This window comes from Carcharhinus amblyrhynchos, chromosome 7 (genome assembly GCF_965287045.1).
Source record: "Carcharhinus amblyrhynchos chromosome 7, sCarAmb.v2.hapA, whole genome shotgun sequence".
Classification (NCBI taxonomy): Eukaryota; Metazoa; Chordata; class Chondrichthyes; order Carcharhiniformes; family Carcharhinidae; genus Carcharhinus; species Carcharhinus amblyrhynchos.
The window spans coordinates 104,747,869-104,772,103 of NC_137330.1; the positions used below are offsets into that span (position 1 = coordinate 104,747,869).

Here is a 24,235-nt window from a genome sequence, read left to right on the forward strand (position 1 = left end):
GGAGCACACTCGATGGGCCGAGTGGCCTAATTCTACTTCTATGTCTTATGGTCTTATTATCTGGTTCAATGAGAGTCAGGGAGTTTCTGTGTAGATCACTAGGGTGGTTTTAAATTTGTCTTTTTGAGGTAAATACACGAGTATTTTAGAAACACTATTGAATATTTGGAGAATGTCGGGAGCTGTGGTGTCATTTTTAATCCCAATTGAATCAAGCTGATTCTCATTTGTGTGGCAAAGTAAACCCACTATGGCATTGTTTGGCACGATATTCTCAATATTGGTGCAGGACTACACTCAGTAAGCTTTGTCAGAAATTCTGGAGTTAATTGCTCATGATAGAATTCCAATGACGACATTATTCAAAGCTGATTGATCATCATATCAAGGAATGGCTAAGAAAAGAAAAATACTTGCTTTTTTTTAAATGATTACGGGGATATGGGCATCAGTGGCTAGGCCAGCAGTTATTGTCCATCCCTCATTGCCCTTTGGAAGGTGGTGGTAAGCTGCTTCTTGAACTGCTGCTGTCCCTGAGGTGTAGGTATAGCCACAACACTGTTACTGAGGGAATTCCAAGGTTTTTATCCAGCAACAATGAAGGAATGGTGATATATTTCCAATTCAGCATGACAAGTGACTTGGAGGTGGTGTTGTTCCCAGATATGTGTTGCTCTTGTTCTTCAAGGTAGTAATGGATTTGAAAAGTGCTGCCGAAGGATGCTTGGCAAGTGCTGGTGAATGATGCAGAGCAATGGCAGCAGCACAAGCTCATTTCAACCTTCTCAACCTTGCCCCTTGACATGCGGTGATCCTCAGGCTGTGATTTAACCTATGGTCATCTGGGACTATGGCACCTTTTCCTTTACCCATAGCTGCCACTGTTCATCAATGGTGGAGGAACTGAATGTTTGTAGTAATCAAGATGTAGCAATGAAATGGACTGTTTTGTCCTAGATGGTGTTGAGTTTCTTGTGTTGTTGAAACTGCACTTATCCAGGCAATTGGAGAGTATTCCATAATTCTCCTGATTTGTGCCTTATTGATAGCGGACAGGCTTTGGGGAGTCAGGACATGAGCTACTCACCACTGGATTTGTAGCCTTTGACCTGCTCTGGTAGCCACAATATTTATATGGTAACCCCCAGGAGGATGACAGCTGGGGATCGAGTGATGGTAATGCCATTGAACATCCCGGAGTGATAATTGGATCCTCCCTTGACGAAGATGGTTATTGCCTGGCATTTGTCTGGCATGAATGTTACTTGCCACTTGTCAGCTCAAGCCTGGATATTGCCCAGGTCGTGCTGCATTTGGACATGAATTGTTTCATTATCTGAGGAGTCGTGAGTGGTGCTGAACATTGTGCAGTCCCTACTTCTGACCTCAAGATGGAAGGAAAGCCATTGATGAAGCAGCTGAAAGATAACGGCAAAGTACTGCAGGTGCTGGACCCACAGCTGCTGAAGATGGCTGGGTTAAGGACATTACTCTGTGAAACCCCTGCAGTGACAACCTGGAGCTGAGATGGTTGACCTCCGACCACCACAACCATCCTCCTTGTTGCCAGGTATAACTCTAATCAGCAGAGAGTTTTCCCCTTTATTCCCATTGACTCCAGTTTTGCCAAGTCTCCCTGATACTTTGTCAAATGCTGCCTTAATTTATATCAAGGGCAGTCACACTCGCCTCACTGCTGGCATTCAGCTCTTTTGTCCATGTTTGAACCAAAGCTTTAATGAGGAACAGAATTACTCTGGTAGTACTCAAACTGAGCATCCGTGAGCAGGCTATCGCCAAGTTAAGTTCTGCTTGATAGTACTGTTGATGACCTGTTCCACCAAGACGTTCGAGAGTTAGCCGGGTTAGATTTATCCCATTTCTTGTGTGTAGGACATATGGGCAATTTTCCACATTGCAGGGTAGATGCCAGTTGGATCTTTTGGATACCCAGAGGAGTTTCACAACTGTATTAACTTGACTTTCAAAGTAATTAATTATGTAGGGTAAATGTATACATTAAACATCAAATTAAATAAATAACAGGTTAACATTTAAATGTTAAAAACATTGCAGCATGCTGCTGTGCAGAAGGACCTGGGTGTCCTTGTGCATGAATCACAAACAGTTGGTTTTCAGGTGCAGCAGGTAATTAAGGCAGCAAATGAAATTTTGTCCTTTACTGCTAGAGGGATCGAGTTTAAAAACAGGGAGGTTATGTTGCAGCTGTATAAGATGCTATAAGGCCACATCTGGACTACTGTGTACAGTTTTGGTCTCTTTACTTGAGAAACGATATACTGGCACCGGAGGGAGCACGGAGGAGATTCACTAGGTTGATTCAGGAGTTCGCTTATGAGGAGAGACTGAGTAGACTGGGGCTATACTCATCAGATTTCTGAAGAATGAGAGGAGATCTTATAGAAACATAAGATTATAAAGGGAATAGATAAGATAGAAGCAGGGAGGTTGTTTCCACTGGCAGGTGAAACTAGAACTAGGGAGCATGACCTCAGAATAAGGGAGCAGATTTTGGACTGAATTGAGGACAACATTCTTCACCCAAAGGATTGTGAATCTGCCCAGTGAAGCAGTTGAGGCTGCCTCATTGAATGTTTTTAAGGCAAGGACAGATAAATTTTTGAACAATAAAAGAATTAAGGGTTATGGTGAGCATGTGGGTAAGTGGAGCTGAGTGCACAAAAAAAAAATCAGCCATGATCTTTCCAAATGCAAGATGTTGAATGCCATTTGATGCTTGATGGGCCAGAATACCTACTCCTAGTTCTAAGCGTTTGTGCTGTTGCTCAAGGAATAAACTCTATCCAAGATACCAGGAAACACCCCTTTGTTTGAACAAAATGACAGGATCTTTTGCCAAATATAACTTCAATCTGAAAAATCTTCAGCAGTACATACTCAAGTTCTCAAGTGTTGATTGGCAGGGTGGGTGGTGGGATTCAATGTTGATATAAGTGATGCTAACAGTATAATGCAATACATGTCAAATTCAGGAATAAGCTAATTATGAAAATGATTTTGTGTGCTTGAAACAAAATCATCAAGTGGTAGTATTATCCTTCTCCCAAGCTAAATGGGTACGCATTTGTCTGATGACTTCACATCTGTGGAAATAAGAATTGCCTGCACTGGTGTGACTATTAGAAAGAAGAATTGCCTGCACTGATGCAACTATTAGCTGACTGCCTAATTCTTTGAAGCATTAAAATGCATTTTCCCAGTTATGAATTGTGTTTTGTATTAATCACATCCATTACCAAGTCATTACACAAACCAATAACTGTTGGCAGAGCAGACTAAATTAAGCCCAGAACAATTTAAAGATTTTGATATACTTAACATTTTGAAAGTGTACTTGCATAAAGGGAAACCAAATATGAATCACAACTATGCTATGCAATTATTTCTACATAAGAAATTGTAATTTTCAGCAACATTGGGATCCATTAACAATTGCTGACAATTAGAGAAGATAAATTTGTAGTCAGCATCTGAGCTTTAGAAACAAGTTATAACCACTTATTACGTACTTCTAGTTAATAGCATTACTTACTGGAGACATATTTACTAGTGGTGTTGTTGAATACATTCAAGGGTACGCAGTCATTATGTCATACAACGTACGATTTTCATTTAGTGACAGAACAAATCAAGTATGCTAAATAGTTTTCTTTACTCTTTACCAGAACTTTGGGGATGGAATACTACAAGTTGTTCCATTATTCTGTGAAAACTGCAAACTGGCTTTTACCAATATCTTCAAATCTTATCCATAGAATTAGAGAATCTACAGCATGGTAACAGGTCATTTAGTCCAAAAAGGTCAATGTTAGTGTTTAGACTTCATGTCCCTTCCCCACTCTGATTCATTTCTTCTTCCTGCTGTATCCATCAAACATACCTGCCCCAACCAATTTGATATACCAAATGCTACCTGCTTCAAGCATTCCAGCAAGTTCTACACTCATCATTTTGTGTAAGGAAATGTCTGAAAAAATTTCATCTGTTGGTGGCTCTTAGCTTTACACCTCTTTATTCTGGACTCCTCCTCAAGTGGAAATAATGTGGCAGAATTTAATGAGCTAACTTTCAGAGGCAGTATATACTCAAGACAAGAGGTCAGCAATTGGTTGAATTTTTAAAGGTTTGTTAATGGGATGTGGGCATTGTTGGCTAAGCCAGAATTTATCATCCATCACTAATTGCGCTCGAGAAGGTGGCAACGACTCACCTTCTTGAACTGTTGCAATTCATGAGGTGATCCTTCTAGATCATAGGGATTATGAGATTGAAAGGTGCTATCCAAGGAGCCTTAATGAATTCCTATAGTGCATCTTGTAGATGGTGTACACAACTTCCACTGTTCATCACTGGTGGAGGGATCGAATGAAAGGGTTGCAATTAAGTGGGCTGTCTTGCTGGATGGTGTTGAGCTTCTTGGGTGTTGTTGGAACTACACATCTAGGCAAGTGAAGAATATTCCATCACACTCCTGCCTTGTACTTTGGAGATGATGAACAGGGTTTAGAAAATCAGGAAATGTGCTACTCGTCACATGGCTGGTCCAGTACAATTTCTGATCAATGGTAACCTTGCCAATTATGTGGATGCTGAATGAAAAGGCAGAAATGAATAAGGAAAAATTAGGAGGTGAGGTTAAAAACCCAAGTTGAAAAAACAATTTTCTCTCACACTGAACCATTTTAATTTGCAATTTCAGTGAAGATGCCCTTAATGCCTACAAACTGCAAGGAGGAAGTAAATGGACTAAAATGATAGTAATAGCTGAAAGATGCATACTTAGGCATAGAATTTATTAATTTTGCATATCTTAAAAATGTGTTCCATCTTCACTCTACTCTCCTAAGATAAGGGACTTGGACACAGTGCCCGTACTAAGAATTTGGACACAATGCAAGCAGGGACCAAACTGGAGAAGATGCAATATCTTTCTTGTTCTTCAAACTTTCAGAAGTTTTGTAGAAGAATAATGACAATAGAAGGTAAAAGTCAATCAAAATTGGGAGCCAGTCAGCCAACTAGGTAGATTCAAAGTTAACTGGAATTTCCTGGTGTTGCAACTTTGCTAGAACTTCATAAGTTACAATAACTGCTTTTAAAAAGGGTTAATAAAAACCAGGAGAACTATGGTAAGTGATGGATACATTTGGAAAATCCACTAAGGACTGGATGCAATACTAAAATAAGCTGAGTACATCTTCAATTTTATTTTGCAAGTGTATATTATACCTCTTAGCAGCAGCTTAGATTAAAGCCTTTCCTGTCTTTAATGCTACTTCCAAGCTGACCAACATCAAGGAAGGCAGCTGGTTCAATTTCAGATTTAACAAATTTAAAAGTCACCCATGACTTTGGTCAACCCAGTTCATATGGGTTGCTGCAAAATGCGCTAAAATAAAATGAAACAACCCACTACACTTGAAGTGAACTTGCTGAATTATTAAATAAAGGTAATAAAACAAGAATCAGGAGTATATGACAAAAAGCATCAGAATGGTCTCTGGATTTATGATGAATGTAGTCACTTGGAAAGCAGATTTCAAACAAATTTTGATTTATTAAATACAGTAAATGCCAGGAAAACTGTTATTCTTGTATCACTTGCAGTTAAATAGGTAATGTTCTGTCTTCTAATCAGTAGTTTTCACAGATGAACACAATGTGCAGGCAAAATAGTACATTCAACCAAAAAGAAGTCTTATTTAAATTATTAATATTGGAATAAGGCAAGTCACCACAATGTATCAATGACTTCTATTTATTACAGGCAGTCCAATTACTCATGATGGAATATTAGTGCATATGGTTTGTTTAATCAGTACTAACTTAGGCAATGTTTTCTAAAAGGGTATGTTGTCTCTTCACATTTGAAACAACTATAGTGCAAGACCTAGCTTACAAATAGCATTTCTAACGTGCTTTATAGTATAAATCAGAGCTGCCCTTCAACTTTGGATACAAATGTCTTCTCTCAAAGTCCAGTGCACTCAGACAAAGCACAAGATTTTCAAAATAGGGTCTGCAGAATTTTACAGTGTCCCATTTTTAATACTTAGTGGTTTGTTTTTGTTCTATAAACATACAAAACAAATCTCTCCACAGAACTGTAACCTAGACGAAAACACCTAGCTTGTATTTTAAAAAATGATGCAAGGTGAAATGAATCAAAAATTACTCGAGTGACCCTCCATCTCAGGAAACTGCTATCAAGTGATGTTATAGTGTTACAAATACAAAAACATCCCCCAACTATGAAATGTGGATACATTCCTATGGAGTGCCACAATGAATGCCAATACCAAACTCCACACTGTACAAGTTAGTCAGTCACATTATTCCAGCCAGTCCACCTCATCAAACTCCGAATCATCCTCGGAGTCACTGTACTCCACTGCAATACGTCGGGACAGAATAGTTGCCACATCATTTCCAACTTGTTCATGTTTTGCCTCTTGTTCACGCTGTTCTTCCACCTTGCGAAGTTGAATGCCTACCAAGCAATAAGATACAGCAGATTATTTAAATACTGAATTATGCTAATTCTTCATTAAAAGAGGAATCTTTCACTTAGATGTGTGTGCTGCACATTCTGAAAATAGTGGAGAAATCTTTATTTTTCAACAAAGATCTCTGCAAAGCAAAATAGGGCAACATAAACCTACAGAACATTTACAGCATTAGAATTTCAAAAGCCATTATTTGACAGCATATCATAATAAACTGTGTGTGCTTAATCTGTATTATGTTGTTGATATTTATCCAACTTGTCTGTACAGCACAAAAAACATACTTTTCACTGTATACTAAAATGTGACAATAATAAATCAAATCATAAATATCATTTTCAAGATACAATCTCCATGCCAGGCTACACCCACACCAACATATATCATTAAATATAGCATTTCAAGGAAAAGCAACACAAAATGTACACACAAACCTGACTGCGATTAAATTTCTCATATTTTCCGTAAATAACACAACTCCCAGTGGCCATTGAGTTAGGATATCAGTGAACGTACAAAGCTGGCTCACTTTACGTACAGTCCACTGAGTAACTTCTGACTAATGCTCCTGCTATTCTGCGAGGGTGCGCAGTTATGAAAGAGTAAGGTATCACACAGACCGTTTTGACAAGGGGTCATCTAGACTCAAAACGTTGGTTCTACTTCTCCCCACAGATGCTGGCAGACCTACTGAGATTTTCCAGCATTTTCTGTTTTTGTTTCAGATTCCAGCATCCACAGTGTTTTGCTTTTTCACACAGGCCTTGTTCTCTTACAAACATAAATGGGCTAAGCACCGAAAAAGCAGCTGTGTCAAGCAATTACATTTTAAAAGTAACACCCCTGGCGCACACACACACATGAATTAATGAGCAAATGTTTTTTTTAAAACTGCTTGGCTGAGGAGATTAGTGTAGAAATACAATTGTCCATCAAATCAAGTTATTATAGTTTGAGCTCAAATTAGGAATCAAAATGACAAAGTGAGGACTTCCTATCACAATTTGCCATGCACTGAATTCCAGCAACAGCCAAAACCCACAAAACAATATCTTGAAAGGAGCTCTTATGCTTCCAGTCTTTTGTCATTCCCCGCCATGAGGGCAAATTGGCCTGATGGACTATTCTGGAATCTAACTTTCATTTAAAATAGCAAGAGGAACAGATCTAGTACTACTGAAGAGAGGCGCAATGCTGAAGCTTTTCATCTTCCGCTTATCTGGTCAAATGCATAAATGCAAAATTTCAAACCATCACAACAATTTATAATACAGGAGAAAAGTGATAAATTAGTTGGCAAGTTGACCCTGGGTTGAGGTGCTGACATGGAGAAAACACCAGGGAACTATGGGCTTCCATGCTACTGGGTAATTCAAAAAAGATGCAAGGGCTAAGCACATTATTTTTGTTTATGGAGAACAAGTCCTTGCTTATGAATGTATGTTACTGTTAACAAATGTAAATGAGCCATATTTTGAACTTGACTGATTAATTGTAAATTGGTTATTAGTGTAGCTATGAACACACTCAGGATTGTTCAGCAAGTGCTGCCCAATCACATCTAACTGTGGATGTTTTGTTTTAGACTCGCAAACATGGGATGTTGAGTATATTTTGTACTCTGCCTATTACGAATAGCAGGAGGAACATGTTGTTCAGTAAGATATGCCAACCACTACAGCCTACGTACTTGGCATTGCATTGGCATATAGAAGGATATGGGCCAAATGCATGCAATTGGGATTAGCTTAGGGGTTTTAAAAAATAGTAAAGGCAGCATGGACAAGTTGGGCCAAAGGGCCTGTTTCCATATTGTAAACCTCTATGATACTATGACTCTGAAATTCATACATGATATTGTTCAAATGATAAGATCGTCATTTTTTGGACAGACTGCCACATCCTGTTAGTGGAAAATACCACTCATTTCATCACTGCATAGTAGTAGCATGTAACGGTGTGAACTAAATTTTTAAACAAATATTTACAATTAACAAAATATATACAACAATTATGGGGTTGCTTGATACATGTTTTAAAACATGTTTGGTTTTGGTCTCTAAAGTACAGAAAGGAAGCTGAAAGTTCAGAGGAGACCAATAAGGTTCTGAGGTACATGGATGCAATGAGGGGCACATTAAGGACATCAAGAGTTTCAAATATTTGGAGAAGATAGAGCCAGAAAAATTAAGGTACAGGGTTTGAGAATCAAGGGGATCAATATAATAATAAATAGATCAAAATAAATTCAGGGTACCAGTGTGGACAAGCATAGATGTGCTGGGTGAATGTGATGTAGTGCGAGTTAAGATAGGGGCAGCAGAGGTTTGGATGAATACATGTTTATGTCAGATGGTAAAAGCAAAGCCAGTGACGAGAGCACTAGAATAATCAAATCTAAAAAGTTTATTTATTAGTCACAAGTAAGGCTTACATTAACACTGCAATGAAGTTACTATGAAATTCCCCTAGTCACCACAGTCTGGTGCCTGTTCAGGTCACTGCAGCTGACCAGCACATGTCTCAGAATGTGAGAGGAAACCGGAGCACCTGGAGGAAACCCATGCAGACATGGGGAGAACGTGCAACACCACACAGACAGTGACCCAAGCCAGGAATCGAACCTGGTCCCTGGCACTGTGAAGTAGCAGTGCTAATCACTGTGCTACCGTGCTGTCCCAAAGTAACAAAGGCAAGGATGAGTGACGAGGATGAGCTGAGGTTGACATAAGTATGTAACAACTTAGAACATCATGTTCAGAATGTTAAAATACAATACCAGGATCACAAACATTCTGAAACAGCATCAGACAATCACCAGAAATAGAATTGGAAACACGAGTCAGGAAATAGAGTTTATGGCAGGGACCTATGAGTTAAAGTCTGACATCCTGCACATCTTTGGACTGTGGGAGGAAATCAGAGCACCCGAAGGAAACCCAAGCATCGAGGGGAGAAGGTATCAGCCAGAGCAGCCTTTAAATGTAGTCAAAGCTAGCCTATTCTGGAAGAAAATGTCAAACAGGATTTACACATGCTGCAGTATTTGAAGCCTGGTTTGAAATTTGCCTTCTGCAGGAGGCTAGGACTTACTTGAGGGAAAAAAACTCTAAGGTTCTTCTTAAATCCTTGATAATGCTCGACATCAACCCACTCTTATAGACACAAACATACGAACAAGAAGTAGGCCATTCAGTGCCTTGAGTCCGCTCTGCCAATTAGAAATATTATGGCTGATCTCAAATCTGCATCTGGCCTACCCCCGATACCCACCTCTGCTGTAAGAATATTCAAAGACTCTGCTTCCACTGCCTTCTCGGGAAGAGAGTGCCAAAGACTTACAACCCTCAGATATAAATTCTCCTCATCTATTTTAAATGGGTGACTACTTATTTTAAACAGTAACCGTAGTTCTAGACTCTCCCACAGGAGTGACCATCCTCTCCATATCAAGACCCCTCAAGTCACCTCTTATCAGTGGACAAAAGCCTAGCCTGTTCAATTTTCTTCATGAGGGGACCTGGCCATTCCTGGTATTAGTCTGGCAAAGCTTTTCTGAATTGCTTCCAATGCTTTTATATCTTTCCTTAAATAAAGTGACCAATACTGTACACAGTACTCCAGGTGTGGTCTCACTCATGCTCTGTATAACTGAAGCTCCCTACATTTGTATATAATTCCTCTCACAATAAATGATAACATTCTATTAACTTTCCTAATTACTTGCTGTATTAGTATACTAGCCTTTGCAATTCACACACAAAGATACCCAGATCCCTCTTTGCCTCAGAGCTCTGCAATCTGTAATAAGCTTATTTATTATCTTGCTGCAAAAATGGTTAATTTCATATTTGTCCACAGTGTGCTGCATTTGCCAGGTTTTGGGCACACAGTATAACCTTTTGTGGCCTTCTTGAGTGTCTCTTCACAACTTAATTTACTACTTATGTTTGGGTCATCAGCAAATATGGCAATTGTCCTATCTTCCAAGTCATTTACATAAATTTGATTTATTTATAAACAGCCGAGTATCCAGCAATGATCCCTGTGGCACATCACTCAAACACTTGCCAAAAGAAAAAGACCCATTTACGTCTATTCTCTGCTTCCTGTTGGCTAGCCAATCATCTATTTATGCCAATGTCACCCCCATACCATGAGTTTTTATTTTCCACAATAACCTTGGATATGGCACTTTACCAAATGCCTTCTGGGAATCCAACTACAGAATATCCACTGATGCCCTTTTATTCACTGCACATTACTTCCTCAAAGAGCTCCAATAAGCTGGTTAAACTTGATTTCCCTTTCACAAAACCATGTTGATACTGCCTGATTACCTTGAACTTATCCTAGTGCCCTACTATAACTTATTTAATAATAACTAACATTTTCCCTATGACAAATGTTAAACTAACAGGCCTGTGGTTTCTCACTTCGTCTCACTCCAAAGAATTCCATAGAATTACAGTTTTTATCTTCCAATCTAAAGGGACCTTCGCTGAATCTAGCGAACTATGGAAAATTAGAACTTGTCCATCAGCTATCTCACTAATCACTTCTTTTAAGACATTAGGATAAAGTTCATCAGGACCAGGGCACTTGGCAGCCTGCATCTCCAACTATTCAGACACTAAAATTTTGCTTTTAACTCCCAAAATGATCTCACTCATCCAGCTAATGGACAAAGGGGATACTGTAACCTTCAAAGCTTACCACACCCATACAAGTTTCTGGCACGTTCTAGACATTATGGAAAAATACACTTCAACTGCCCGCAATTGCTGGAAGGAATTTGGAACCTTATATCAATCGGGATAATTACGGGCATATAGGAAGGAGGTTAAGTAATCAACCTTAAACGTTTGCTGGAAGAAAGTTAGGCCCAAGGCGGTGACTGATTATGGATGTTGAAATGACTAAGATTGCTGAGGTGGCATAACAAAATAAAGGGACAGGATGCGATGAACTGGCCACAGATGAAGTAGTGGAGTTGCTTCAGTCTCATCAAGCCAGAATTCTCCATTAAAGAATTGGTGGAACTAATGAAGTCAACTGAACATAACGAGCAGCCTAAGGTTACACACGAAATGTTGGCACATCAAGATCAGATGACAAATTTTAAAAAACAGGTAAAAGTCTATGACACAAACCTGGATAAAAGCAGGACTTCTGAAGTGATTGACACTAATACTAGTCCTTAGTAAGGACTTTACAAGATTGAAAAGTGAAGCAAAAAAACCATTAAAAAAACTGTACTGTCACATTAACATCTACATTAGCCACTGCACCTACTCCATCTACTTTCAAGTAGATTTTCACACATTTCACCTCCAAAGTGCATTACATTCAGAAGAGCCTTATAATAAGGGCAAGCATGACTAATATGTATTTATTTTGTTAAACAGCAGGGCAGTTACTGAAAACATTGTTTTCAATTGTCTTTTATTCTTTGTGCAACAAATGTTTAAATGGTTCAAACTTTTCAAATTGACTCCTGTTGTAAAATAAGTTTGCTGTTTTCTAAGAATGTAACCACCCTGAATGGTGGGACTTTACTCTGCAAATGGACCCTGATGTGCTTTAGGATGAGGCCATCAAAAGCAGCACATAGATGAGAACTGGAAGGCACCCGTAACATCATATGTTGCACATGTACAAAAGTCCAATATAAAATAACTTGGCTCAGCATCTTATGTACATGTATACCTACACACACTTCCAAATGCATTGCCACAACAGATCCATTTACAATACATTATCAAAAAATGTCAACTTCAGTTGAGAGTATATACTTACCCTTGCGTATTGCTTCAAGCAAAACACTCCTAGCATCACTGATCACTGGCAAAGATGATGGATGCCGTTTGGCGTCAGATCCTGGATGAGCTTGGGAAGGAGATGATGGTGGAACTGAGGGAACAGGAGGTCTAGAGCCAAAAGATGGTGGGGGAGGGGGTCCAGGAGGTGGTGGGACAGGTCCCCCAAGAAGTGGGGAAAAGGACCGTGGTCCAGATGGGGGAGGTGGTGGTGGTGGTGGTGGAGGTGGTGGTGGTGGAGGTAGCCCCTGTCCTTCATTTGTTTGAGCTGGAAAGGTTGTCATCATATCAACCACAGGTGCTGTGACAGAAACTGGAAGGGAAGGTTTTATTATTGGAGGAGCAACAGGAGGAGCAGCTGGATGGAGTACTCCAGGTGCAATCTGAAGGGGTGTTGCTGGTGGTACAGATACCATTGGCTGCGGCAGCGGAGGAGCGAGTGGAGGTGTCGAATTGATGGGAGCTTTGACTGAAGCTCCTGACACAGCAGCGGGAAGAGGTGGTGGTGGTGGTGGTAAAGGGGGAGGTGGAGGTGGAACAGCGGGGCTCACAAAAACTGTTGCCTTGCTTGTTGCTGGCGACCTAAGTCGATGATCCATTAAATCAGAGTTGGAACTGAAAAGAAAACCAATATATCTTTAGCACAAGTATGACATTCTAACCAAATATAAATGGAAAAAGTAATTTACTCAACTAATAAAGCAATAATGTTGATTCCTGGCATCATCTGTTATTTATTAGAAAATGATCTGATGTTTTCAAATGAAGTTCCAGTCAAAACAAAATGGCGACAAATAGCTACTAAATGGACGGTTAATGAACCAAACAGTAAATTAGTTGAGAAAATTAGAAATTCCAACTTTTTAAAAATCAGGATAGCTTAAAGATGAAATATGTAAGCATAAATTTAACAGTCTTAATATACATTTGAGATTAAAATTACCCTCACCTCTCCCCCCACTCAAATCATATTAACGTAGTTTGAATATTACATCGATAGAGAGTTAAGCATACGGAGTAGGTTGGAGGACCACCTTCTGGCAATTACCCTTAACCAGAAACTGTACTAGACCAGCCATAACAATACTGTGGCTAGAAAAGCAGGTCAGAGGCTAGGAATCCTGCAACAAGTAACTCACCTTGTGACTCCCCAAAGCTGGCATCATCTACACGTCAGGTGTGTGAAGGAATACTCTCCCCTTGCCTGAATGACTGCAGCTCCAACACTCAAGAAGCCCAACGACTATCTTAAACATTCACTCCCTTCACCATCAATACACAGGGGCAGCGTTATAATCTATAAGATGCATTACAGCAACTCACCAAGGTTCCTTAGACAGAATCTCCAAAAACCCATAACCCTTCACTATCTAGAAGGGTAAGGGCAGCAGATGTAGGGGAATATCACTAATTGGAAGTTGCCCTCCAAGTTACTCACCAACTGTCACTGGGTCAAAATCCTGGAACTCCCTCCCTAACAGCACCATGGATTTATCTATATCATATGGACAGCAATGGTTCAAGGCGGCAGCTCACCACCACCTTTTCAAGGCATTTTGGGATGGCCAATAATACTAACCCAGCCAGTGACGCCCACATCTCATGAATGAATTTTAAAACAACAGCATTAGTTTACAAAATAACTGCTAGGATGGATTTAGACGGCCCTGTTGACCAAAGATTACTGACCTCAGAGGATATTATACAAACAAAAAGTGCAATTTCCCATAATATGGATTAATTGACATTACAGATACCTTTAAGGTTGTTTGTACATCTTTATCAAAGTAAAATCAACAGAAATTCAAGGAACCTTATGAGCCTATATATGGATATTAAAGAAATTGAGTAGCTGCTGAATGGATCAATGTCTGAACCCATATCATTCAATAGATTGTCAGTAAACAAGCTGGATGGCATAAAGGAGAAAAGATCAATGGTAAACATATAAGCCAACACTGTAGAACAGTAAACACAGGAGATGCATTAGAAACAAAATTTTCTGTAAAACTATTAACTATATAGATTGGTATAGCACCAGAGGTGGTTATTCAATGCATCATTGATGCACTGGCTCTTTCAAGGAGCTATCCAATTAGTCCCATTCTCATGGCGAATGCAGATGGCATTTATGTACAAGAAAAAAATCATACGTACACAATAAAGGGACCAGAATTACCATAAGAGCAGATACTACACACTTGGTTCTTGACACTGGAAATATTAATTGCAAAAGGAAAATGAAAAAGCAAATAAAAATCCAGGATGCAAACTAGAAGAATGGAGAACACACATTTAAATCAGGAGGGGGATGAATTCAAATAGTGCCTTATGTTCTAGTAAGAACAATGAAATGGTGTTGAGTATGGTGTATGTTGCTTGGATTGTAGAAATCTTATACCAAGAAATGCAACTGGCCAAAGGTGAATATTTTGTTATGCACATGAACAACTATGATGATGAATTACTACTCTGTGGATAAAATTGCTCCAAAGCTGATACCAATTAGTTCTAACCAGTTAACCGTCCCATCTTCCATAAATTGTGTAATTTAAGATTGTATACCAGAAGAAGGGAGTGGCCAATCTTGTGCTTGGTAGAAAAATTCATAGAATATCTACAATGTAGAAGGAAGCCATTTGGCCCATTGGACCTGTGCCAACAACAATCCCACTGAGGCCCTATCCCCGTAACCATGCCAGTCCCGAGACTAAGTGGCAATTCAGCATGGCCAATCAATCTAACCTGCACATCTTTGGAGTGTGGGAGGAAACCAGAGCACCAGAGGAAACCCACATGGGGAAAACGCACAAATTCCACATAATTTGGAATTGAACCTAGTTCCCTGATACTGAGGCAGCAGTGCTAACCACTGTGTCACATGTTACCCTTAACTCAAAAGATAGTTATCAAATCACGAATGCTGTGAATAATTGTACAAATGACTGTATTTCTTACAACAGTTTATCTTTAAATAGCACCTTTAGCATGACAAAACATTCCAAGGCACTTCACAGGACCACAAGAAAATAAATACTGAAATAAAACATGACACCAGGGAGAAATTCAAACATGTGCTCAAAGAGAAGGGTCTTAAGGAATGTTTTAAAGGAAAATGAAGTAGAGACAAACAGGACTAGGGAGGGAATTACAGAACTTGAGGTGTAACTGAAGGCCACCGTTGATAGAGCGATTAAAAATGTGAATGCTCAAAAGACCAGAATTGGAGGAGCACAGATTTCTCAGAAGGTTGAGAGGTTGGGAAATGTTAGAGATAGACAAGGGCAAGACCGTGGAGAGATTTGAAAACAAGATGAGAATTTTAAAATCAAGGTGTTGCTTGATAGGGAGCATCAGCAAGTACAAGTGTGACTAGTGAACAAGACTTGGTGCAATTTAAGGTACTAGCAGTAGAATTTTGGATAACCTCAAGTTTAAGCACAGTAGAATGTGAAAGACCAACCAAAAGTGAACTGGAATAAAAGTAGTAATGAAGCACAAGTGACTTTTACAGCACTGATGAACCAAGACAGGGACAAAGCCAGGTCATCTTACAAAAGTGCAAATAGATAGTCTTAATGATGCAACAATCTGTGGTTGGGAGATCACCTCAGGATCAAATATAACACCAAGGTGGCAAATAGACTGGTTTAATCAGTTTCCAGGGAGAAGGATGGAGTCAGTACCTAAGAAACAAGAGTTTGGATTGGGAACTGAAGACAGTGGTTTCAACCTTCCCTATAATTAATTGGAGGTTATATCTGCTCATTCAGAGCTGGCTGTTGGATAAGCAGACTGAAAACCTAAAAGTGGAATCAGCGAGAGGTAAAATTAAGCTTGAGGTCTTCAATGCATATGCGAAAATGAACACTATGCAATCTTTCTTAAAACTGTCCTCCAGCACTGAAGCCATACAGGGTTCACCCTTGGCACTTCTACGTCATTGTTTTGCACTTGGCATGTTCAGTGTAGGTCACTAAGTCTTACTGATATTTTCCAGGAACACCTTCAGGACACGGCAAACATCTTCATAGATCAGGCCAGAGATACATTTCACACTCCCAGAGCAGGCCAAGCAGCAAATGGCTGGCTTGGTGATGCCCTGGATGTTGTCATGAAGCACTTCATGGTGCCACTTAACTCCACCTTTGCTCAGCCCCTGGCTGTCTTTCCCTCCACCTGACATGATCTGCACTGAGCAATTTATACTGTGCTTTTAGGTGATGTCACTAAGGGACAGCACAGGCCAAGGGAACATCAAGAGTTAATAGCACAGAAGCCATTTGTGTAATACTCTGCCTATGATTAGATAGATAAAAATAGAATCAGATATTAACTAAAGCAATGCAAAGCAGATCTTAATTTGCATGTGGCATCACTATGGGGGTACAATCAGGTTTGATTCCGAAATCAGTCAATACACAAAAGATAAATTGGACTGCAGTAAATTTTAATTACCTAAAAGCTGGTAGTACTGGTTTCATGTCAACTGCTGTCTGTACTGGTGGTGGAGGGGGTGGCTCGTGTGGTCTTGAAACGAACAGTTTGTCACTCATTCCACTGGTATGTTCGCTAATATGTCTAAAAGGTACGGTGGACTGTACAAGATGGTCAAGGTGCTCATCTGGATGATCACATGTTTCCATCCTTACAGAAAAAGTAAAATTATTACAGAATCATTTCCTCCTTACATATTATACATCACCTCCTAACAATTCATTGTGCCCAGATTGACCGCTGGATGAGTCACAAGAATCAATGGGCCAAAATTAACAGGCTACAAGTTTACTTCATTCTCTGAGCAGCCAAAGTTTTTACAAAAAACAATTTTTTTTATTTCAAAAATGTACTCTATTCATAAAAAACTCTCAAATAAACTATTGCAAAATGACAGACTGAAAAATTACAAACAGTGCAAAAAAAGATTTGTTTTCCAGTACAATATTCTGCTTATTTACATGACATTACATTTCACTGCTTAAAACTATATACATGCCTCAAATTTATAACAAATAAGCCTTGATAAATCAAATGTAACATTTTGTTCTGCTGGAGAAGGGAGGAAATAGAGTGACAACTAAAAGGGACATTCATCCCATTATGCTTACGTTGTCTCTTTAGAAAGAAAGAGTTATCCAGTTAACCCCACCCCCTAAGCTCCTCCTCTACATTCCTGTAATTTCTTTTCTTTTGTGTATCCCATTTCCTTTGGAAACTTACTATTGAATTTGTCTCCATCACACTAAAGCAGTTCATTACATATAGTCATTAGTCAAAACAATGCAAGCATACATATCACAAAATACCCACAACATAGTTTTAATTCAGGAATGGCATTGCCAAAATATTACTGATAGTTTCCAATTTTTTTCCCCAATGTGAATGTAATTTTGTCTAACGTGTCAATAAATCATACAGTACAATATCCTAGGTATACCTATTTTATCTTGCATTTTGACCAGAATATGCAAATTTCATGTATGGATTCCAAATATTTAATACAGTATTGAAACAAACCTTGGTTCAGGGTACACTGGTGGTCCATTGATATTATCTCTGTGTTTCTGTGGAAAATCTCCATCAACTGCAAGCTCTAGACCTGGTGCCTGCTTCTCCCATACCTTTCGCCTGTCTGGAGGTGCTCTAGGCATTTTGTCTGGTTCTCGAGGACGATCTATTGGTTTCTGCTACAAGTAATATTGGGTGAATGTGAGTGAGATCCTTGTGGAATTAAGGCCACATCAGTTTATAAGAGCCAGATATGATTATATTCAAAATGATTGCAAAGCATTCCAGTTGACAAAAGGTCATGGACCAGAAACACTACTTTGGTTTCTTTTCCCCCCCATCCCCATAGATGCTGCCTGACCTGCTGAGCATTTTCTGTTTTAATTTCAGATTTCCAGCATACAAAGCATTTTGATTTTGAAAAGCGATCCATCTACTTAAAAAGAGAGTTAGTGCAGATTCAGTGGGCCGGATGGTCTCTTTCTGCTCAAGATTTGACGGGTCTATATCTATTTTTAGTACAACATTGTGAAATACTGGAATATGGAGTGATTGTGCAGTACATTTAATTGAAAGCATATCGTAGGTGGTGCAGAAGCCTATTCTGGTGATTGCTCCTTTAAGGGCAACACATCTTGAAGGATCGATTGGTCCTTAGTGGGTGGAGTCCACTCTTAGGCAGAAGACATGATGGGGGCTGCTGGCCTCTGTACAGCTTTTCTTATTAACAAATACCTTCTAATGAAGTTTGAAAAAGTGCATGGTTACACTATTATAAAGGAAGAGATGTGCAATAAGATTCTTAAATCAAGCAACTGAGGGGTGGGAGCAGAATTTCCCCATCAAATCCCCTCCACACTTTCTGTAAATATTTTCCTCCCCAATTATGGACTCCATAAATAAGGGAAATAGGGCTTTCATATTCTCTCCAACTAGACCCTTCAATTAGGTCACTTCAGAACAATTGAATACAAATAAGTGAGGAAGTAATATTTCAATTGTGAAGTGTATTGGTCAGACCCAAAATGGAAGAGAGTGCAGTTTTAGACACCGAGTCTCAGGATATATATATATCCTTGGGAAGGTACAGTACAGAGACTTTCCGTAACTTGTAGTCCAATTCTGGCAAAGGTTTGAACTCATATTTCACAAAATAAATGCCCACATTCATTCAGTACGTTTAAACAAATGCAAGTTCTGTTTTAGAAAGTATAAAATGAAAATAACCTTTTGCTTCCGTTCTTTCCTCTTATCTTCAGTGTCCTGAAGCATTTTCTCTTTCCACAGATCAAAGAAATATGATGGATTTGTGTAGAATTTTAAGCCATCTTTACCATCATCTCTGCAGCAACACAGCATTCACAGTTATTAGAATAACTTATTTAACACCATCGGAAAAATGTGACATTTAAGCCAGACATTAGACAGCCATTTGGAATAGGCTATTAAAATTTTATAGCTCCAAGTTTGCTTTCCCTCATGGAACTATTGGAATACACAACATTTGAGACAGCCAATCAGCTCATTTTTTAAATGCTGGCTGCCTGGCCCGTCCTTTTAGGCAGAGTGTTCCAGATTCCCACCATTCTCTGGGTGAAAAATTACCTCCTCAAATCTCCTCCAAATAACATAACATAAGAAATAGGAGCAGGAGTAGGCCATCGAGCCCTTTGAGACTGCCCCGCCATTCAATAAGATCATGGCTGATCTGTCGTGGCTCAGTTCCACATTCCCACCCTCTCCCCATAACCCCTAATCCCCTCTCTTACCAAGAACCCATCAACCCGCTTCTTAAAAATATTTAGCGAGGCAGCCTCCACCACTTCAACGGGCAGAGAATTCCAGAGATTCACCACCCTTTGAGTGAAGAAGTTCCTCCTCAACTCCGTTCTAAACCACCTCCCCTTTATCTTGAGGCTGTGCCCCCTAGTCCTACTGTCTTTTTTGAGCGGGAAGAGTCTCTCCACCTCTATCCTATCCATCCCATTCATCATCTTATGTCTCAATGAGATCTCCCCTCATTCTTCTAAACTCTAACGAGTACAAGCCTAGTTTATTCAGCCTCTCCTCATAGCTCAACCCCCTCAACTCCGGTATCAGCCTAGTAAACCTCCTCTGCACTCCCTCCAAGGCCAAAATATCCTTGCGCAGGTGCGGCGCCCAAAACTGCACACAGTACTCCAGCTGCGGCCTCACCAATGCCTTATACAGCTGCAGCAAGACCTCCCTACTTTTATATTCAATCGCCCTCGCTATGAAGGCCAGCATCCCATTCACCTTCCTGGCCACCTGCTGCACTTGCAAGCTGGGTTTTTGTGACTCATGCACAAGGACCCCGAGGTCCCTCTGCACCGTCACCTGCTGCAGTTTTTCGCCACGTAAGTAATAGTCCTTCCTACCATTCTTCCTACCAAAGTGGACCACCTCACACTTGCCAACATTAAATTCCATTTGCCAGTTCCTGGCCCATTCGCCCAGCCTATCTAGATCCTTCTGCAGACTCTCCACACCCTCCACACAATTTGCCTTTCCCCCAGTCTTGGTGTCATCAGCAAATTTCGACACCCTACACTCGGTTCCCTCCTCCAGATCATCTATATAAATGGTAAATAGCTGAGGCCCCAGCACCGACCCCTGGGGCACCCCACTAGTCACCAACCGCCAATCCGAATAGCACCCATTGACCCCCACTCTCTGCCTCCTATTTGACAACCAATCCTCTATCCACGCTAACACCCTACCCCCAACTCCATGTCCCCTGACCTTCTGCAATAACCTCTTGTGAGGTACCTTGTCAAACGCCTTCTGAAAATCCAGAAAGACCACATCCACCGGCTCTCCTCTATCCACTGCCCTAGACACATCCTCATAGAACTCCAGTAAATTTGTCAGACACGACTTCCCTTTAATGAAACTGTGTTGCGTCTGCCCTATCAAGCAATTCCCTTCAAGATGCCTCGCAATTTCCTCCTTCATGACGGATTCTAACATTTTACCTACCACAGACGTTAAACTAACCGGCCTATAATTCCCCGCCTTTTGCCTGGCACCCTTCTTAAACAACGGCGTAACATTAGCCGTTTTCCAATCTTCCAGCACTTCCCCGGAATCCAGGGAGGAAGGTCTTTCCTAATCTCTCCAACTAGACCCTTCAATTAGGTCTCGTGGGCAATTGAATACAAATAAGAGGGGAAATAACGTTTCAATTGTGCAATGTATTGGTCAGACCCCATATGGAGTAGAGTGCAGTTTTGAGCATCGAACCTCAAAATATTTCTTTGGGAAGATACAGTAGAATGTTACCAGGGGCTAAATTAAGATCACAGATTGCACAAGCTTGGCTTGCATTACCTTAAGAGTTGATGGCAGAAAGATGATCTAATGGAGATATTCAAAATGTGCAATTTTGTCAGCACAGAGAAGTTATTCTCTCTGGTGAGAATCCAGATCAAGGGGTTGCAATCTTAAAGTTAGAACCAGACCATTTAAAAGCAAAGTTAAGTAATTTGCCAAAACGTGGTGACATTTAGAACTCTCTCCCAAAACATGAGATGGGTCAATTGAAATGTTTAAGACCAATAGAACTAATTCTTGTTAGGCAAGAGGTCAAAGATTATGAGGAATGGTGTGTAAATGAAACGGTGATCAGCTATGATTCAATTGAATGGTGGGATAGGGACTGAATTGCCTATTCCTGTATTCATAATCTGTGACATTTGTTATGGCAATTGGTACATTTAGCATTGGACAGATTAATTATTGTGGTTCAGTTTCCCCAATATCTGGATCCTAGCACTACATTTGTCAGCCCCAACAACTGGAGCACTAATATGGGTATTGAGAAAAGATAGATCAGGCTTGGCTGCAATATCTTTTGTTGAGTTTATTAGTCACAAGTAAGGCTTACATTAACACCACAATGAAGTCACCGTAAAACGGTGGTCCACAACATCAATATTCCTGGATGATTATTTGACCAAGGTACTCAAAGTTGGTCAGTGCCCGCAGAACCTGTATCCAATAAGAAGGGGAGGAAATCAAAGAAAATTGAGGGGGAAAAACATTTTTACTGGGGGAAAAACCCGTCTTGGAACAATGTACTATAAAATTTAAATAAATGGAGAGACAATATCTTTCCCAAACCAAGATGCCAAAGAAAATTATAAAGTTGATGTAAGAGAGAAGAACAAATGTCAATGAAAACTTAGCTTCCTGGTTGGGCCACCTGCTCAGTGCTGAAACAAACTTACGCAATTGTGGAGTCAACTGCTTCCTTGGTCTCTTTCTGCCATCTAGTGGCTTAAATGCAATTCTAACAAGACAATACCGCATTCCACAGATCTCACATTTAGCATATTGGAATCTGTTTTCAAGGTCACAGAATTATTACAACACTGAAGGAGGCCATATGACCTATTGTGTCTGCACTGGCTCTACAAATAAGTGATTCACCTGGTGCCAATATACAGCCTGAGCAGTGAGATATTCATACAAAAAAAACACCCATACGTTGTCCAATGTTCCTCGTTCTTTAAATTTAGCTCACCTGTACATGCCCCGCAAAGAGCAGAATTCAACTGTAGAAATGCAACTAATGCAGCAAGGTCAGAACCTTATTGATTTACGATTAGAAAGATAAGATCATAAAAATAGTGCATGCACCTACATAGTTGGAGAATTGGATAGGGCAGGGGTATACCATGCAAAGATCCATTGACCTCGGGTGGGAATTTCTGGCCTAGGGGCGAGCTCCGTCAGAAAATCCCACCCATGGTGTCCATAATGCTTGCAAATAAATGCAGTGCAGAGAGTTACTTTGTTTTGAGAGTTAGAACTACAATTAATTTAAAAGCACAGGGAGTCTGGGAAGGCTCCATCATCATGTAGATGGGTGGAGAGGTTCTTTGTGTGCGCTTACTGTGGCAAGTGGGCAGGGCACGGTGAGCATTCTGCAGCAGGTGAATAAGCCATACCAACAAAATGTCTTGCTGTTGGCAGGCACCAGGTAGTGTTGACATTAGCTGACTGTAGAAACATAGAAAATAGCAGCAGGAGACCACCATATGGCCCATCAAGCCTGCTCCACTATTCATTATGATTATGGAATAATTGCCAGCTTCATTTTCCTTCCCACTTGCTATATTCCTTAATTTTGTGAAATTGAAAATCTGCCTATTCCAGCTTTAAGTGTATTCAACACCAAAGCATTTACAGTCCTTGAGGATAGAGGGTTCCTAAAATTTACAACCGTTCGTGTGAAATAATTTCTAATCTCAATCCTAAATGATTGGTCCCTTAACCTGAGACTGTGCCCCTATGTAAATTTTAGGCTTCCTAACCAACAGAAACAATCTTAGTGTTTACCCTATCAAGCCCCTTCAGAATTTATAGGTTTCAACAAGATAGCCTCTCATTCATTTAAACTAGAGAATAGAAACCCAATTTACTCAGTCTCTCATCATAGGACAACCCTGGCTTCCCAGGGACCAATTTAATGAACATTTGCTGTACCCCATTCAATGCAAGCATACCCCTTCTTAAATGTGGAGACCAAAACTGCACATCGTATTGCAGATGTGGTCTCACCAAAACCCTGTACAATTGCAGCAACACTAATTTTGTACTTTAATCCCTCTGTAATAAAAATCAACTATGATAGTTGCATTCTTAAATGCCTGCTGTACACCTGAATACCAACTTCCAGTGTTCCTCGTACAAGAATACCCAATGTTCTGTGGACATTAAGGAGCCATTTGACAGCTTTGTGTAGAGAGGGCTGAGGAGACTCCTGGGGAGCTGAGAGGGTGGCGGAAGTTTTCTTGCTCCATCCTGGAAATATTAGGACCCAGAAGCAGCCTTGGGAGCCATTTGTAGCTTGGTGTAGCAGGAAAGATTGGAGATTGTTGAAATCCAGATGTAGTGCCAGCCCAGTAAAGCCAACCACCTATTAAAAATTTGAAATTGTACAAGTGGAGGTTGCAGTGCAGACTTGGAAATCCTGGACAACAAAGTCTCTGAAGACAAGATTGAAACCCTGGGTGATGTGCAGTCAGAAGCAGTTTGACTTTGTACAGCTTTGAGTAAATTCAGAGACTTGGTTTCTGAAACTGATGTTTGGAATCTCTTGTGAAAAGTGGAGTTTCAACAAGATTGGTTGACTCAAAATTTACTGACATCTGGTTGAGTTGCTGTAAAATCTGTGGGATCTTAGTCACATTTGCTATTTATTGTACAGTGTGATGTGTTCAACCACAATTTGCTGTTAATTCACATGTCATCATATTAACCCTGCATGTTAGAATATAGATATTGTAAATTTATTTTTGTTCAAACTCAGAGTCTTGTGGCTTTCATCTCTTA

The 24,235-nt window shown here is 40.0% G+C and overlaps 1 protein-coding gene across 5 annotated transcripts in view; it reads right to left on the reverse strand.

Annotated features, from left to right (window-relative positions):
• Window positions 1-5,579: 5,579 nt before the first annotated feature.
• Window positions 5,580-24,235, reverse strand: part of wasf1 (WASP family member 1) — a 133,707-nt gene continuing 115,051 nt past the window's right edge. For 4 of the 5 annotated variants that reach the window (XM_080192894.1, XM_080192893.1, XM_080192895.1 and 1 more), the window contains exons 5-9: window positions 19,103-19,217; window positions 17,885-18,054; window positions 16,826-17,014; window positions 12,348-12,982; window positions 5,580-6,532 (exon numbers count right to left, since the gene is read on the reverse strand). In XM_080192894.1, the coding sequence (XP_080049020.1) occupies window positions 6,375-6,532; window positions 12,348-12,982; window positions 16,826-17,014; window positions 17,885-18,054; window positions 19,103-19,217 (1,267 nt within the window). In that variant the 3' untranslated portion in view covers window positions 5,580-6,374. The remainder of the gene's footprint in view (window positions 6,533-12,347; window positions 12,983-16,825; window positions 17,015-17,884; window positions 18,055-19,102; window positions 19,218-24,235) is intronic. The other variant, XM_080192896.1, reaches the window with a different exon arrangement.